The sequence below is a fragment of the Cherax quadricarinatus genome, chromosome 9, assembly GCF_038502225.1.
Source record: "Cherax quadricarinatus isolate ZL_2023a chromosome 9, ASM3850222v1, whole genome shotgun sequence".
Classification (NCBI taxonomy): domain Eukaryota; kingdom Metazoa; phylum Arthropoda; class Malacostraca; order Decapoda; family Parastacidae; genus Cherax; species Cherax quadricarinatus.
In genome coordinates this window covers 23,445,604-23,462,248 of record NC_091300.1, presented here as the reverse complement: position 1 = coordinate 23,462,248, position 16,645 = coordinate 23,445,604, and the positions used below count along the sequence as shown (strand labels likewise).

At 39.7% G+C, this 16,645-nt stretch overlaps 1 protein-coding gene across 3 annotated transcripts in view; it reads left to right on the top strand.

Annotated features, from left to right (window-relative positions):
- Positions 1 to 16,645, top strand: part of LOC128686147 (methionine-R-sulfoxide reductase B1-like) — an 87,432-nt gene that overhangs the window by 34,602 nt on the left and 36,185 nt on the right. For 2 of the 3 annotated variants that reach the window (XM_053772859.2, XM_053772858.2), the window contains exons 3-4: positions 11,742 to 11,859; positions 14,550 to 14,653. In XM_053772859.2, coding sequence (XP_053628834.1) covers positions 11,742 to 11,859; positions 14,550 to 14,638 — 207 coding nt within the window. In that variant the 3' untranslated portion in view covers positions 14,639 to 14,653. Of the gene's footprint in view, positions 1 to 11,741; positions 11,860 to 14,549; positions 14,654 to 16,645 lie in introns of those variants that run through there. The other variant, XM_053772860.2, reaches the window with a different exon arrangement.

Below are 16,645 nucleotides of genomic sequence, written 5' to 3'. Positions count from 1 at the left end.
TCCCGATCCCAGTTCAGGCCTCCTGGTGGATGGCCTTATCAAGCAGGCTTATCAAGTTCCCTCTTGAAGAAAGCTAGCGGTATTTTATGTTAGGGGTATGTTGGTATGGTGGTATTTGAGTTGATGTGCTGTTGAAGTGAGAGCAAGGTAACATTTATGAAGGGATTAAGGAAAACCAGTTAACATGACCTATGTCCTGGAGGTGGGAAGTAGAATGCCTGCTCTCTAAAGGAGGGGTGAGAATGTTGCAGTCTGGAAAGTTGTCTGAGCTGTGATGTCAGCACGCTTCTGACAAGACTGTGATTGAATGTATGATGGAAGTTTTTTTTTTCTTTCTTTCTTTTTTCAGGTCACCCTACCTTGGTTGAAGACAACAAATATGTTAAAAAAAATTAATGGTATACAGTATAATAAGTATGTGAGTAAGACACGTACATGTCTTTATCTGCCACTCCTTCTTATGAATGCAGGGAGTATGTTGAAAAGTCTTGGTCCCCTTACACATTTTGAATTCTCTTGGTGTGTTCATTGCACTCTTACTTTTCACTGCATATATTTTGCATTGCCTGCCAAACCTCTTGCTTTCATTGGAAAAGATTTTGGTGTGCAGATTTGTAACTAATCCCTCAAATTTTTCTGATGTAAATTATGTATAGTTCTTGCCTATGTTTTAAGGAATACATGTTGAAGGCTTCGTATTCCAAGTAATAAAGTACTTGACCGAGTTTATACGGACAGTGACAATTCTCTGTACATTCACCAGCTCTGCAATTTTGCTTACTTTAAAAGGGGCTGTTAGAATACAGTATAAACAGTATCATCAGCAGCTTGGCCTCTTTTGTTGTAACCCTTTTGACTGTCACAACCCCAAATCCTGAGGTCTCTCCTGGTGTTGAAAAATTTTTGAAAAAAAAAAAAAAGTATTTTTTTATGAAATGATAGAGAATCTTTTCCCAATGGTAATGACGCCAAAAGAACGAAATTTGATGGAAAACTTACGGAATTACGCTCTCGTGAAGTTAGCGACCTCGGCGATATTTACTAATCGGCGATTTTGTCCACTTTGAGCCCTATTTTCGGCTAATCCCATTGTTCCAGTCAACCAAACTCATAGCTATTTCTTTAGAACTCCATTTGTTCTATCGATTGAGTGCAAGAAACTGCCCATTTACTGATTTCAGCTACCCAAAAACGTGGTCAGAAATTTGCAATTTGGGCAATTTCATGCAAATTAAAAAATATGCCACTTTCAAAATAGGGTCCAGAATGAACAATGCAGACATTCCTGGCTTTAAAATAACATTTTCTTTGTTCATCAGGGCCCTCTGATATTACTCTTGCTTTCTATTTTGAATTATTTGAGTTATTAATAGAGTATTCAAGAGGTTGCTATTAGAATTACAGTAATTCAACCATTCAAATCATTATGAAGCCCTGTGTAGTCTGCAATCAATCAAACAAACTGGCTTCCACATGGATAAATTGTCATTTTTGTGGAAATTGGTGTCACGCCCCTTGTGCAAATATCCAAGAACTAGCTACAAGAAGTATTAAAACAGGGAGGTGTTTTTGGGTATGTCCAAATGAGATAAATCTGTGGACTAATATCACATTGGTATTAAAAGAGGATAACATCAAAGCTGCTTTCATAGACAACCTGGAAGCTTTCTACAACAGATGGGAACAAAAGAAGTCTGGGCTGAATGGTACTGCCCTTGATGCTGGCCATGTAGTCAGAAACTGTAAGGCTGGAGGTGATGTCCTGGTAGTCAGTAAATGTGGGGCTGATAGTGCTGTCCTGGGAGACAGTAATAGTGAAGCTGGAGGTGCTCTCCTGGTAGACAGTAATGGTGAAGCTGGTGTTGTCCTGGGAGACAGTAATGGTGAAGCTGGAGATTTTGTCCAGGTAGTCGGGAATTATACGCAGGAAGGAATGCATATAAATGACCTCATGGGAGACAGGAGCCGTAGTGGGGAATCAAGTGTAGTCAAAGATAAGATAAAACTAATATTGCAAACTAGAAATACCACAGGAAATAGCAAACAAGAGGACTCCACTAACAATAGTGAGGATATATTACCAAAAACAACTGGTGGGAGCTCCTTTGTTTATGGAGCAACTTGCAATGTGAACAGACTGACTGATGTTGTAGTGGCCAGGCTTAGGCTTGGTTACAAGTACTTCTGGCAGTTTGGGAGACACACAGATGATGATCAAACTAAATGTAAATTATGTGATCAGGCATATGGTCACTCTCTTGAACACTATGTGCTTAATTGTCCACTTATTGAGGAATACAGAGACAGACAGTATAATAACGTATGTGACATGTCAAGATATCTTATTAATGAAAATAAGATACCAGATATACTAAGCAAATTTCCTAAATTTGCTTGTAACAGATAAGTGAACTATAGATATGTAGATATAAATCCATATGTATTCCTGTTAACCCTTTGGGGCCTAGTTCCTAGGCCTTTTGTGTATCCACATGCTCTCGCACTACCGTCCACAGGATGGATATGGGGTGCACAATAAACTAGCCATTTCGGTGGCAAAATCTAATCTTGTTGGTGCTAGGGAGGATAGGGATAAGACAGGTAAACATGCACCAACAGGGAATACAGTCACAGAAACCCAAGGCAAACATGCACCAATAGGGAATACAGTCACAGAAACCCAAGGCAAACGGAAACCAAGCCTGTGGACATACTATGCACTTGGTATCTGCAGGCATGGGAAATCTGGAAAAACAGATGGGACGTGCAACTATGACCACCCTAGAAAATGCCGTGCCCATATGACAACAGGAAAATGCAAACTCCCTTCCTGTAAGCTTTTTCACCCTGAAATGTGTCCCTCTTCAGTACAGGAAAGACTGTGTTATAACTTAAATTGCCAGGCACACCATCTAAAGGGGACAAAAAGATACAAAACATCCAGGCCATGGGAAAACCTGGGTAGCCACAGCCACTCAAGAGGGAGAGGTATTTTAGTGCCAGGAAGAAAAAAAAACTGGCAGGAAATGGCAGAAATTGTACACCAAATCCAGTCATTCCTGGAGTGGAACCACAGTCGATGGCCTCCACTCCAAACCAACAGATACAGATACTAATGCCAGAAACATCCCCCTCCCCAGTACCAACAATACCACCAGTCTGATGACATTCTTCTTTGCAAATATACAGGGTCTAAAGCCAGCAACAAACAACAAAATACCTTTCATCCATGGACTGCTTGCAGAGGCAAAGGCAATGTTTGCAGCTTTCACTGAGACCCACATAAAGGATCACTTGGACAACGAAATATGGATCCCAGGTTACAACCTATACAGATGCGACAGAGTGAACAGGCAAAAGGGGGGGGGGGGTTGGCCTGCACATTGCAGAGTCACTTGTTTGCACAGAACTGCTGAATGCCTCAAATGATGTAGTGGAAGTTTTAGCAGTAAAGATCGAGAACCAAAACCTAGTCATTGTGGTAGTCTACAAGCCTCCGGATGCAACATCCCAGCAATTCCAGGAACAGCTGTTAAAAATTGAACACTGTCTGGAAAATCTGCCAGCTCCTGCACCCAACATCTTGCTCCTCGGGGATTTCAACTTAAGGCACTTAAAATTGAGGAATATAGCAAATAATATTGTTGCAGTAATAACACCAGGAGGCAGCTCTGATGAAAACTCACACTCACACGAGCTTTTAAATCTCTGCACAAAATTCAATTTAAACCAGCAAATAATAGAGCCTACTAGACTGGAGAATACACTAGACCTCATCTTCACTAACAATGATGATCTGATACGAAATGTCACCATATCAAAAACAATATACTCAGATCACAACATAATTGAGGTTCAGACATGTATGCGCGGAGCCCCAGACCGACATAATGAGATTAGTCACAAGGGAGCATTCACCAAATTCAACTTCAATAACGAAAACATAGTGGGACCAAGTAAACCAAATCCTAACTGATATAAGCTGGGAAGATATACTAAGCAACAAAGACCCCAACTTATGCCTAGAACAGATTAACTCGGTGGCGCTCGATGTATGCACAAGGCTTATTCCTCTAAGAAAAAGGAGGAGTAGATGTAAAATAGAAAGGGACAGGCGCCCCCTTTACAGGCGACGGAAAAGAATAACAGAGCGGCTAAAAGAGGTCAATATATCTGAAAGGCGTAGGGAGACACTGGTCAGAGAAATAGCAAGCATCGAACTTAAGCTAAAGGAATCTTATAGGAGTCAGGAATCGCGGGAAGAACTAAAAGCCATAAATGAAATCGAAAGAAACCCAAAGTATTTCTTCTCCTATGCCAAATCAAAGTCGAGAACAACGTCCAGTATTGGACCCCTACTTAAACAAGATGGGTCCTACACAGATGACAGCAAGGAAATGAGTGAGCTACTCAAGTCCCAATTATGACTCAGTTTTTAGCAAGCCGCTAACCAGACTGAGAGTCGAAGATCAAAATGAATTTTTTATGAGAGAGCCACAGAATTTGGTTAACACAAGCCTATCTGATGTTATCCTGACGCCAAATGACTTCGAACAGGCGATAAATGACATGCCCATGCACTCTGCCCCAGGGCCAGACTCATGGAACTCTGTGTTCATCAAGAACTGCAAGAAGCCCCTATCACGAGCTTTTACCATCCTATGGAGAGGGAGCATGGACACGGGGGTCGTCCCACAGTTACTAAAAACAACAGACATAGCCCCACTCCACAAAGGGGGCAGTAAAGCAACAGCAAAGAACTACAGACCGATAGCACTAACATCCCATATCATAAAAATCTTTGAAAGGATCCTAAGAAGCAAGATCACCACCCATCTAGAAACCCATCAATTACACAACCCAGGGCAACATGGGTTTAGAACAGGTCGCTCCTGTCTGTCTCAACTATTGGATCACTACAACAAGGTCCTAGATGCACTAGAAGACAAAAAGAATGCAGATGTAATATATACAGACTTTGCAAAAGCCTTCGACAAGTGTGACCATGGCGTAATAGCGCACAAAATGCGTGCTAAAGGAATAACGGGAAAAGTCGGTCGATGGATCTATAATTTCCTCACTAACAGAACACAGAGAGTAGTAGTCAACAGAGTAAAGTCCAAGGCAGCTACGGTGAAAAGCTCTGTTCCACAAGGCACAGTACTTGCTCCCATCTTGTTCCTCATCCTCATATCTGACATAGACAAGGATGTCAGCCACAGCACCGTGTCTTCCTTTGCAGATGACACCCGAATCTGCATGAGTGTCTTCCATTGCAGACACTGCAAGGCTCCAGGCGGACATCAACCAAATCTTTCAGTGGGCTGCAGAAAACAATATGAAGTTTAACCATGAGAAATTTCAATTACTCAGATATGGCAAACACGAGGAAATTAAATCTTCATCAGAGTACAAAACAAATTCTGGCCACAAAATAGAGCGAAACACCAACGTCAAAGACCTGGGAGTGATCATGTCGGAGGATCTCACCTTCAAGGACCATAACATTGTATCAATCGCATCTGTTAGAAAAATGACAGGATGGATAATGAGAACCTTCAAAACTAGGGATGCCAAGCTCATGATGACACTCTTCAGGTCACTTGTTCTATCTAGGCTGGAATATTGCTGCACAATAACAGCACCTTTCAAGGCAGGTGAAATTGCTGACCTAGAAAATGTACAGAGAACCTTCATGGCGCGCATAACGGAGATAAAACACCTCAATTACTGGGAGCGCTTGAGGTTCCTGAACCTGTATTCCCTGGAACCCAGGCAGGAGAGATACATGATTATATACACCTGGAAAATCCTAGAGGGGCTAGTACCGAACTTGCACACGAAAATCACTCACTACGAAAGCAAAAGACTTGGCAGACGATGCAACATCCCCCTAATGAAAAGCAGGGGTGTCACTAGCACGTTAAGAGACCATACAGTAAGTGTCAGGGGCCCGAGACTGTTCAGCTGCCTCCCAGCATACATAAGGGGGATTACCAACAGACCCCTGGCAGTCTTCAAGCTGGCACTGGACAAGCACCTAAAGTCGGTTCCTGACCAGCCGGGCTGTGGCTCGTAAGTTGGTTTGCATGTAGCCAACAGTAACAGCCTGGTTGATCAGGCTCTGATCCACCAGGAGGCCTGGTCACAGACCGGGCCGCGGGGGCGTTGACCCCCGGAACTCTCTCCAGGTAAACTCAGGTAAACAAAAAATAGATTTACTGTTATGCAGACTATTGCAACATTGTAATAATTGTATAAATAATGTCAACCCATTCATGACTGCATATTAGAATGAATAGTTGGACATTTATTGGACAATGACATCATTTGTTTACTCTTGAACATCGGCAAAAATCAAACATTTTCCCTACTTTGTTCTTTTCATAGTAAAACCAATCAAAATCACCTCTATTTCTATAAAATGTTTTCCATTCTATGAAATGTGACCAAGAAAACGAGAAAACAACCATAAATATTATACGAAAATACACCACAAAGTCGGCGTGTTAATCCAGAAACATGGTCCGAGTTTTTTTCTCATTGTGCACTGCGTGCTGCAGGATTTTTTTTATATGGCGCACACTAACCACACAGACCTATTCTCTCACATGTGGGCCTACCAGCTTTCTCCTGCTTGATTTGAAGCCGCTAGAATTTTTGAGTATATATACGTCAAACATGGTGGCTCGTAAGATGTATATATATGACCGAAACAGTCAAAGGGTTAAAGGTTCTAGTTATCTAGCCTATCCTTTTCCTTGTGACTATCATAAGTGTTTTGATTCTTGAATGTGAGTTCTGACATTCACCAAGTCTCTCAAGTTAAATTTCTACTCTCTTGAATGATTAGTTTGTGTGCTCCATTCCAGTTTTTATTTCCTCGATTTTCCATAGTGGAGTAATTAAATTTTTTCCTCATTGAGTATCATATTGTCAGCGTAATATTACGGCTTGCAAACCAGTGTCGGTCCCGTAATACTTCGCCAAAATTCTAGCGGCTTCCAGTCTTGCGGGAGAAAGCTGGTAGGCCTACATACAAGAGAATGGGTTTTGAGTGGTCAGTGAGTGCAGCATAAAAAAATCGTGCAGCATGCAGTGCATGAGAAAAAAAAAATTCCTATGTTTTTGGTTTACAACAGCGACTTTGCTGTGTATTTTCGTATGGTATTTATAGTTGTATTATCATTTTCTTGGTCACTTTTGATAGAATGAAACATACATTACAGAAATAGAGAGGATTTTGAATGATTTACAGACTAAAAGTACCGTGAAATTGAGCTCAAGGTAGCAGAAATGTTCAAGAGTAAACAAATCACGTTATGCATCCAATACACGTCAACTGTTGGGTCAAATATGCTTTCACAAATGTGTTGATATTATTTATAGCATTTTTACAATAATGCAGTAGTCTGCATAACAGTAAATCTTCTATTTTCTGTGTGAAAAAAAATTCAAAATGGAAAGCAAGTGTAATATAAGAGGGGCCTGGAGATGTGAATAATGAACAGAAAAAATTTTTATTTTAGTGCTAAGAATGTTTGCATTGTTAATTCTGGACTGTATTTTGAATTTGGCCTTGAATTGTGTATGAAATTGGTCAAACTACCAATTTCTGATCACTTTATTGGGCAGTTTCTTCTACTCATTCGATAGAACAAAAGGAGTTCTAACGAAATAGCTATGAGTTTGGTCAACTGGAACATTGGAATTGGCTGAAAATAAGGCTCAAAGTGGGCAAAATCGCTGATGCGTAAATATCGCCGAGACCACTGACTTCACGAGAGCATAATTCCATAAGTTTTCCATCAAATTTTGTACTTTTGGTGTCTACCATTGGGAGAAAATTCTCTATCGTTTAACCCTTTGGGGGTTTCGGACGTACTAGTACGGTTTACGCACGGGTATTTGACGTAATAGTACGCATAAATTCTAGCGCCGTCAAATCTCGCGGGAAAAGGCTGGTAGGCCTAGGTAGGCCTAGATGTGAGAGAATGGGTCTTTGTGGTGGGTGTGCGTGGTAGAAAAAAAATCTGGGACTCAGTGGTGCATTGTGGGAATGCCATCTTAGTAAACAATGTCCACCATGCCTCGCGGTAAGAAGTTCCTCACTCCTCGGCGAATTGGGACACTTTTGTTCCCCATTGACAGTTCTAATACAGATGGAAGTGACAGTGAAGATGAGTTTCAAGGTTTTGGTGAGGTTTTGACCGAAACTAATGACCATAATATCGGTAATAGTGAGGAAAACCCAGACGACCCTCAGCCTTCCACCTCTGGTGCTGGGCCATCTTGTTCACGTTCACTTGTACCAGAATCAAAGAGGAAACTCCTATTTTCCCAAATCCCAGACTCAGATGTGAGCATTTGTGATGATAGTGATAGCGATTATGAGCTACAAGCTCTTCAAACTAGTTCCAGTAGTGATAGTGAAGTGCAATATTCCCCAGTGAAGCGTCAGTATATACGACGATATGTGTGCTCTGGTAGTGTGCCATATGCTATTCCAAGGGGAAGGAGTACATCTCGGAGTACATCCCGTGGCTGTACAACAGGAACAGATAGTGAAAATGACGATGATAGTGTTGCAGTTGGGATGGAAAATGTGCATGGTGGTGGTAGTGGTGGTGCCGGCCGTGAGGCACCAGCAGTGGGGCCATGCTGCCACCCACACTGCCACCCACGCCGCTGCCTCAGCTGATCTACAACAAAGCCCTCCATCCCCCACCCACCCACCACACTAGTCTCCACAACCACAACCTCCACAACCACAACCACCTGTCATTGTCCAGTACCCACCAGCAGACCACACCTGGGATTGGCAGGAAGCTGTCAGTTTTGTTCCAAATCCCCACCAGTTTGATGACAGCCAAAGTGGAATACGGCCATCTTATACACTTGGGAACAATGCCACTGAACTGGAATGTTTCCAGTTATTCTTTGACGAACCCCTGATGGAAAGTATTGTCATGGAAAGCAACACATACTACGAGTACACTATGGCAAACACAGTACTTTCACCAAAATCACGTCTACACCAGTGGAAGGAGACAACCGTGGCTGAGATGTATCTTCTTTTCCACAATAATGCTTATGCCACATGTGTATAAGCACAGAGTGAAATCATACTGGTCAACAGACCGCCTGATTGCAACCCCAGCTTTCAGCGATATAATGCCAGTGAATCGATTTGTGCTAATGTTACGTATGCTTCACTTCTCAGACAAAACCAGGCCTGACAGAAACGACAGGTTATGTGAGATTAGGCATGTGTTTGTGTATCTGAAAGAGAAATTCAATATGTATTTTTATCCCTTCAGGAAGCTTGTAATTGATGAGTCTTTGATTCTGTTCAAAGGAAGACTCTCTTTCAAGCAGTACATACCAAGCAAGAGGAAACGCTTTGGTATAAAGTTGTTTGTGCTTTGTGATTATTACATTGGTCTGGTATTGGATATTATTGTGTACACTGGAAGTTATACATTGCAAAATACCAGGAAGTTATTGGGCATCTCTGGTGATGTGGTTAGAACAATGATAGAACCATACCTTGGTAAGGGGCATATATTATATACTGATAACTGGTACACAAGCCCCTCACTCAGTGATTTTTTGCGAGTGATCATGACAGATGTGTGTGGCACAGCACGTGCAAATTGGAAACATATGCCCAGGTTTGACGCTGGCACTCATGGAGGTGAGGTGCAGGCATTTGCTGCCAATGACATCATGGCATTTTGGTGGCATGACAAACGAGATGTCACACTGTTGTCATCAGTTCACCCTAATGAAATGGCAGACACTGGCAGGCAGCATAGAGAGAGCAATGAACCCATTCTAAAACCTGCAGCTGTGATTGATTGCACCTTCAATATGCGTTCAGTGGACAAATGTGACATGCAGATTGGGTTTGCTGATTGTGTTCACAAGAGTTATAAGTGGTACATAAAACTCTTTTTCCATCTTCTGGACATTTCCATGCTCAATGCTTATAATATGTATAAGATGAGGACCAGAAACAAATGACAATATGGCGAATTTTGTTTGTCTGTCATCAGACAAATAGTATTCAAGTACCTAGGAAGAACACCTGCAATAGACCGCCCACCAAATTTTCAACAACTTCCTTCTCGTTTGAAGCATAGTGATCACTTCCTGGTAAAACTGCCTGCTACTGCTTTCAAGAAAAAGGCTCAGAAGAGGTGTTATGTCTGTGCACATACAAGGAAATGCCCACAGCAATGCAGAGACACTCGTTTTATGTGTGAGGAATGTAAAACACCACTGTGCATGACACCATGTTTCAAAGATTTCCACAGGCTGCAGAACTTCTAGAAACATTCCCTGTGACTGTATATGTGTATATAAAATATAGAAAAATAGTAATAAACAACATTTCATATCGCTTGTTTGTGTAAATATTTTCTGTAAACAAAACAATGACAATAGTGTTTACGCCCTTATTGTGTAGTATTGAAAAAGAAATAATTTACAAAATACTGATCGTATTGGTCTCACAGGCCATAAAAGTTACTTGGAAAAAGAAAAATTAAAAAATAATAGAAAATAGTACATAATACAGTAAATAAAAGAATACCGGGTGACGGCAGTCGGCGATGTTGCCACATTGTTCCCCTTTTTTGTCAACTTCACGCCTCCATATCTCGGTAAGTATTGATGGTAAAAATTTTTTGTTTAGCCTATAATGTTTAGAAAAAAAAAAAAAATTTCATAAGAATTTTTTTTTTTTTTTTTTTTGAAATTTGGCCGACCCTGAGAACAAGTCTCTGAGAGGACCTGTCGACCCCCAAAGGGTTAATAAGAAAAAATAATATTCTTTTTTTTTTTTTTTAAATTCTTCGACACTGAGAGCAAGTCTGTGAGCAGGGGTTTTGACAGTGAAAAGGTTAAATGTCTGATGTAATGCCACGTGCATTTTTTTGCTGTTACACCATGGTTGTACTTGTTGAAGACTTTTGCATAGTCTGTATAAACTTTTTGCATTTTGCTCATCTTCCAGTGCATCCAGAATTGTCATAATGGCCCATGTTGCTCTGGGCTCTGCAGTTTTTGCGAATCCATGTTATTAGCAATCTTGCTTCTTAGAATTCTTTCCAAGGTTTTGCATATGTGGATTGTCAGTACTATTGGTCTATTGTTGTTTACCATTACTTTACTGACACCATTGTGGAGTGGAGCTATATTATGTGGTTTTTATTGATTTTGGGATAACCTCTGTGTCCAGCACCTTTTTCATGGCATATTTAAGGCACTTGATAGTGTTTTCTTGCAGGTTTTGATAAATGTGAAGTTCCATGAATCTGGACCTGGCACATAGTGCATGGGCATAGTATCAATGGTTTCTTCAAAGCTGAGTGGGATTAGGGACGAGTCAGAAACTAGAGAGATGTAGGCAGTCTCAAGTTTCATGCAGGAAAAGCTCATTTGGATTGCAAGTTTTTAGTCTGGGAAAATAGTTACGGAGGTTTTGTCTCTTCCCTCTTCTCCACACCCACCTGGCAAGGTGGGGCAGGAATAAGTTCCCACACCTGCCTCACAAGAAGCCAAGTACAGGGAGAAAACTAGAAATCAATGGAAGAGCTTGTCAAAAAAAATTGTCATTAATATACCGGTTATCACATTTATAACTTGCCTTACAAGATATGAAATATGCCTAGATAATGCTGGGTTATTTTGGTAGTATAGTACATTATATACTGTATAAATATAATTTTTTATAGGTATCGTGTGGAAAGTGCGGTGTTGGATTGGGCCATGAGTTTTTGAAGGATGGCCCTGACGGAAAGTCATCACGTTTCTGAATATTTTCGCACACTCTCAAGTTTGTACCAAAACAAGGTAAGAATACAATACTGTGACCTTATACACCTACCATCCGACTTACGACCTGCTCGACTTACGACCACTCGATTTACGACAGTGTTTTTTATGTCAAATTTCTGGGAAATAAACAACTATTTGTGTTGTACACAGTGTTTATCCTAAACCTTACAGTATAAAATACAGTACTAACAGCATAAAAAGTAAAGTAAAACATGAAATACTAAAATAAAACAATAAAATAAAGTCATTACAAAAATGTTTTGTTGATATTCAGTAGTAAAGTTCGCCTTACGACCATTTCGACTTACGACCGGTTTCTTGGAACCGAACTCGGTCGTAAGTCGGATAGTAGGTGTATTAGATAACTATTAATGACATTGCATAGGAAGCCAACTGATATACAGTAGTATAGTAATCCTTCAAAATATCTGGGGCTACTTCAGCAAAAATTGGCACAAAGAGTAAAAGCTGTCATGTGTAAACACACTGGAACTTCATTTTTAGCATCTCATGCATTTCTTCTAATTTGTAATTTTTCTCATCCTAAATTATCTGTACAGTAGGGTCCTGCTTTACAGTGTTTCTCTAATATGGACATTTCAAATTATGACCAAAACTCGCTATATGGGTCCCCCCATTTGACTCTAATACGGTCACCATGCGCCACCGTTTGTTTACATTCTTTGTGAGCTCCATGTCTCTCCATTATGTCTGGAAACTTTCCAGATTTCGAGTGTTTTAATTAAAGTTATTTCATATAGTATACTGATAATTATACTTGAGTGTACCTGTACCTAAACATACTTAAACACTGTGCTGGTGTTCAGGTACACATTAAAATCACTGAGTGTCTTAGTAGTCTTGAAGATGTTAATAATAATAATATAAACACACTACATAGCATAAACATGATAAATACACCCCACAGTAGAATAAATGAAAATAAATATAAGATGTTTTTCCAGTTGGCTTGTCGGAGTGTCGGAAAGAATAATGTTTTCTCTAGTTCAACACCAAAGAAGATGTGTACTCAATAGTATTACTGGGGGTAACTGTAGAAAATTATTCCTTTTGTATGCCTTCACTCAGTGTCATTCCTTCTAAAAATGGTGAGTTACATGAGAATGGGAGTGTTGTTCTTCATTTATTCTACTGTACCAAAGTAGAGATAACTTGTGCACAATGTAAAGTGTTTGTATTATGGTATAAGCCTCACAGACATGGAAATGAACGTGTATCAACCACAACCAGATGTGTTTGTCTGCTTGTTTACAGACTCCGCGTCTCTGTCCTCTTTCATTTACTTGTTTTCTCTCTCGTTTATTTTTATCTCATTTACTAAGACTACAAATATTTTAAGGTGAGTACAGAGTGTACTGTATATGCATTTTATTGCTCTAGGGCGCTTTAAATGTCGAAGTATATTACATGTGGGTGGGGTGACCAGGGGGGCTATCATACCTCTCACACCTGACTTCCTAAAAATAAATACTACTTACCTCTCACCAGGCATTAAGACTATAAATATTTTAAGGTAATGAGTGTACTGTATGCATACAGCCTCTCTTCACTGAGCGACGTACTCGTTTACTGACGACTTGGACTTACAACGGGCTCTCTGACCAGTATACAAACCTAAATAATGTATATTAGAGCTAGTTTCCTCTATTCTGTTTATTACAATATACAGTACAGTGGAACCTCAAAAATCGAACCGCTCTCAACTCAACCAATTATGTAAGTGTATTTTCGTAAGTGCTTTTATAAGTGTATTTTTGAGGGTCTTAAATGGTCTAATCTAATTTACATTATTCCTGATGGGAATAAATTCGTTTGGTAGTGGCACTCGAACAGCCTTCTGGACCGAAGAAAGTTCGATATTTGAGGTTCCACTGTACACTATTGTACAAACATTTAAAATATACTAAAAATGTTATAAATGGTGTAAAGGTGACATTAAAACAATATCAAAGATGGTCGATGCAGACCCATTACCATTATTGTATGCTCCTTGCTTAGCAACAGATTCGTTTACGGACGTGGTCTTAGGAACGGAACTCCGTCATTAAGTGAGGAGAGGCTGTATATGTTAGTGTAAACTTGTTATCTAGCATTTATATGAATTTATAAGTGGAAAAAAAAGGGCATTCTGCTTTATGGCGATGTCTGCTTTCCGGCAGTAGCCTGGAACTTAACCTGCCGTATAAGTGGGGCTCTGCTGTAGAGGACTGTTTGTTTGGTTTACATTTTACAAATCTGGCTAAGGTCTTCTCTTATCAGTAAAGGTTATTTCTTTTGCAATGAGGTTTTGCGTGCTTTCTGCATTGACTTGGTCAGTTTTCTTTCTCATAGGTCTGTTGTTATTCATTATTTGCAAGACTGTTAAAGTGTGAAAGTGTTGATTGATGAAAATTTTTTTTTCTTTTTGGGTCACCCTGCCTCAGTGGGAAATGGCTCTGACATTTAAAAAAAAAGTGTTAAACCAGTATGGGCCATTCAGAGTCAATTATTACTCTTCACCACTTACCACTAACTCAATCTTTGTTTCATCATAAACCTCTTTGTAATGAACTGTTTGACTCCATGCATGGAGCAGTGCTTTATAATTGGTAATACAGGTTGGCCATCACAAATCCAGCAATCAGTAATCTGGTTCCATCAGTAATTCGGCACTAATTTCTGCTAGCATAATTTCGAATTTCCAGGGTTGCCACACCAACCTGCCGCTACTGTTTCGTGGCTCTACTTGCTGCGTAAGTCATTCCAGTTTCTTTTTCTCCATTTATTGTTATAACCTGCTCACTTTTAGCCCTAGCCATGGTTCCAATGAATAAAAGAAATGCTTCTCATTGTGTAAAGCACATACACTGCACATTATCCATAAAAGATAAGGTGGCTTTGAAGCCACTGTCAGTCACCATGAGGTCATCTTGATCAGATAAGCTGTGACTGGTAAATTTGGGCCTACATACGAGAGAATAGGTCTATGTGGTAAGTGTACACTAATATAAAAAATATCTTTTGGCACGCAGTGCATAATGAGGAAAATGAAACCATGTTTATAGTGTAAACCCTACTTTGCGATGTATTTTCGTATGGTTTGTTTGGTTGTATTCTTGTTTTTTTTTGCTCTCATTTGATAGAATGGAAGATATATTACAGAAGTAGATATAATTTTGATTGGTTTCATGCCGGAAAGTACCTTAAAATTGAGCTGAAAATAGTGGAAATGTTCGATTTTTGCCGATGTTCAAGAGTAAACAAATAATGTCACCATCCAATATGTGTCCAGCTGGCCGGTCTATAAGAGGGGCCTGGAGATGTGACTAAATTTGGGCCTACATATGAGAGAGTAGGTCTGTGTGGTAAGTGTGCACTATGTAAAAAAAATCCTGCAGTACACAGTGCATAATGAGAAAAAAAGGCAACTGTGCTTTTGGTGTAAAGCGGTGATTTTGTGGTGTATTTTCGTACGGTTTGTATGGTTGTATTCTCGTTTTTTTGGTCTCATTTGATAGAATGGAAAATGTATTACAGAAATAATTTTGATTGGTGTCACGCTGGAAAGTACCTTAACCCTTTGAGAGTCAAGACCCCCGATCCTTAACCCTTTCAGGGTCCGTCCCGTAGATCTACGGCTTTATGTTCAGGGTCCAAACCGTAGATCTACGCCATGAGCTCAGCTCACTCTGATAAACTGTGAGTGGTACATTTTGGCCTAGATATGAGAGAATACATCTATGTGGTATGTGTGCACCACATAAAACAGATCCTGCAGCACACTGTGTATAATGAGAGAAAAAAAATGAAATCATGATTTTTCGATTAAAACAGCAACTTTGCAGTGTTTTTTCGTATGTTTTTTATAGATGTATTTGCGATTTCTTGGTCTCATTTGATAGAATGGAAGACATATTACAGAAATAGAGATGATTTTGATTGGTTTTAGCACTGGAAATGGCTTGAAACTGAGCTCAAAGTAGCGGAAATGTTAAATTTTTGCCGATATTCAAGAGTAAACAAACGACCTCACACATCTAATACACGTCAGCTGGTGGGTCTAATATACATTCACAAATATGGTGATGATATTTATACAATTATTACAGTATTGCATAACAGTAAATCTTCTATTTTTTGGTGTGAATAAAAATTCATTATGTGAATAAAAAATCAAAATGGAATTTATTTGTAAAGCCTCAAAACATAACTAATGAACAGAGGAAATGTTAGTTTAGTGCCAGGAATGCCTACATTGTTCATTCTGGACCCTATTTTGAACTTTGTGTTAAATTGGCCAAATTAACAATTTCCGATCACTTTATTTTGTAGTTGAAACAGTTGACTTGGTGATTTCTTGTGCTCAATCGATAGAATAGAAGTAATACTAGTGAAATAGCTAAGAATTTGGTTGATTGGAATAATGTAATTGGCCTAAAATGGGAGTCAAAGTCGGCAAAATCACCGATTCGTAAATATCGCTGACACATCAAAATTCGCGAGAGCATAATTTCGTCAATTTTCCACCAAATTTCGTACTTTTTGTTTTATTACCTTCACAAAAAGATTCTCTACGATTTCATAAGAAAAAATAACAAATTTTTTTTTTGAAAATTCTTGGACACTGGTGCGTGACTCCAGATTTGGACCTTGGACCCTGAAAGGGTTAAGGACTTTAGTCCTGAACGTGTCTGTGCAGCCTGAGCCCATGTAAAGCTAGTGTGCCATTGTTTACAAGCCAGGGAGGATGATTCCACGCATACATGTGATATATTTTGTATTATTCCATTGTTTTTAGTGC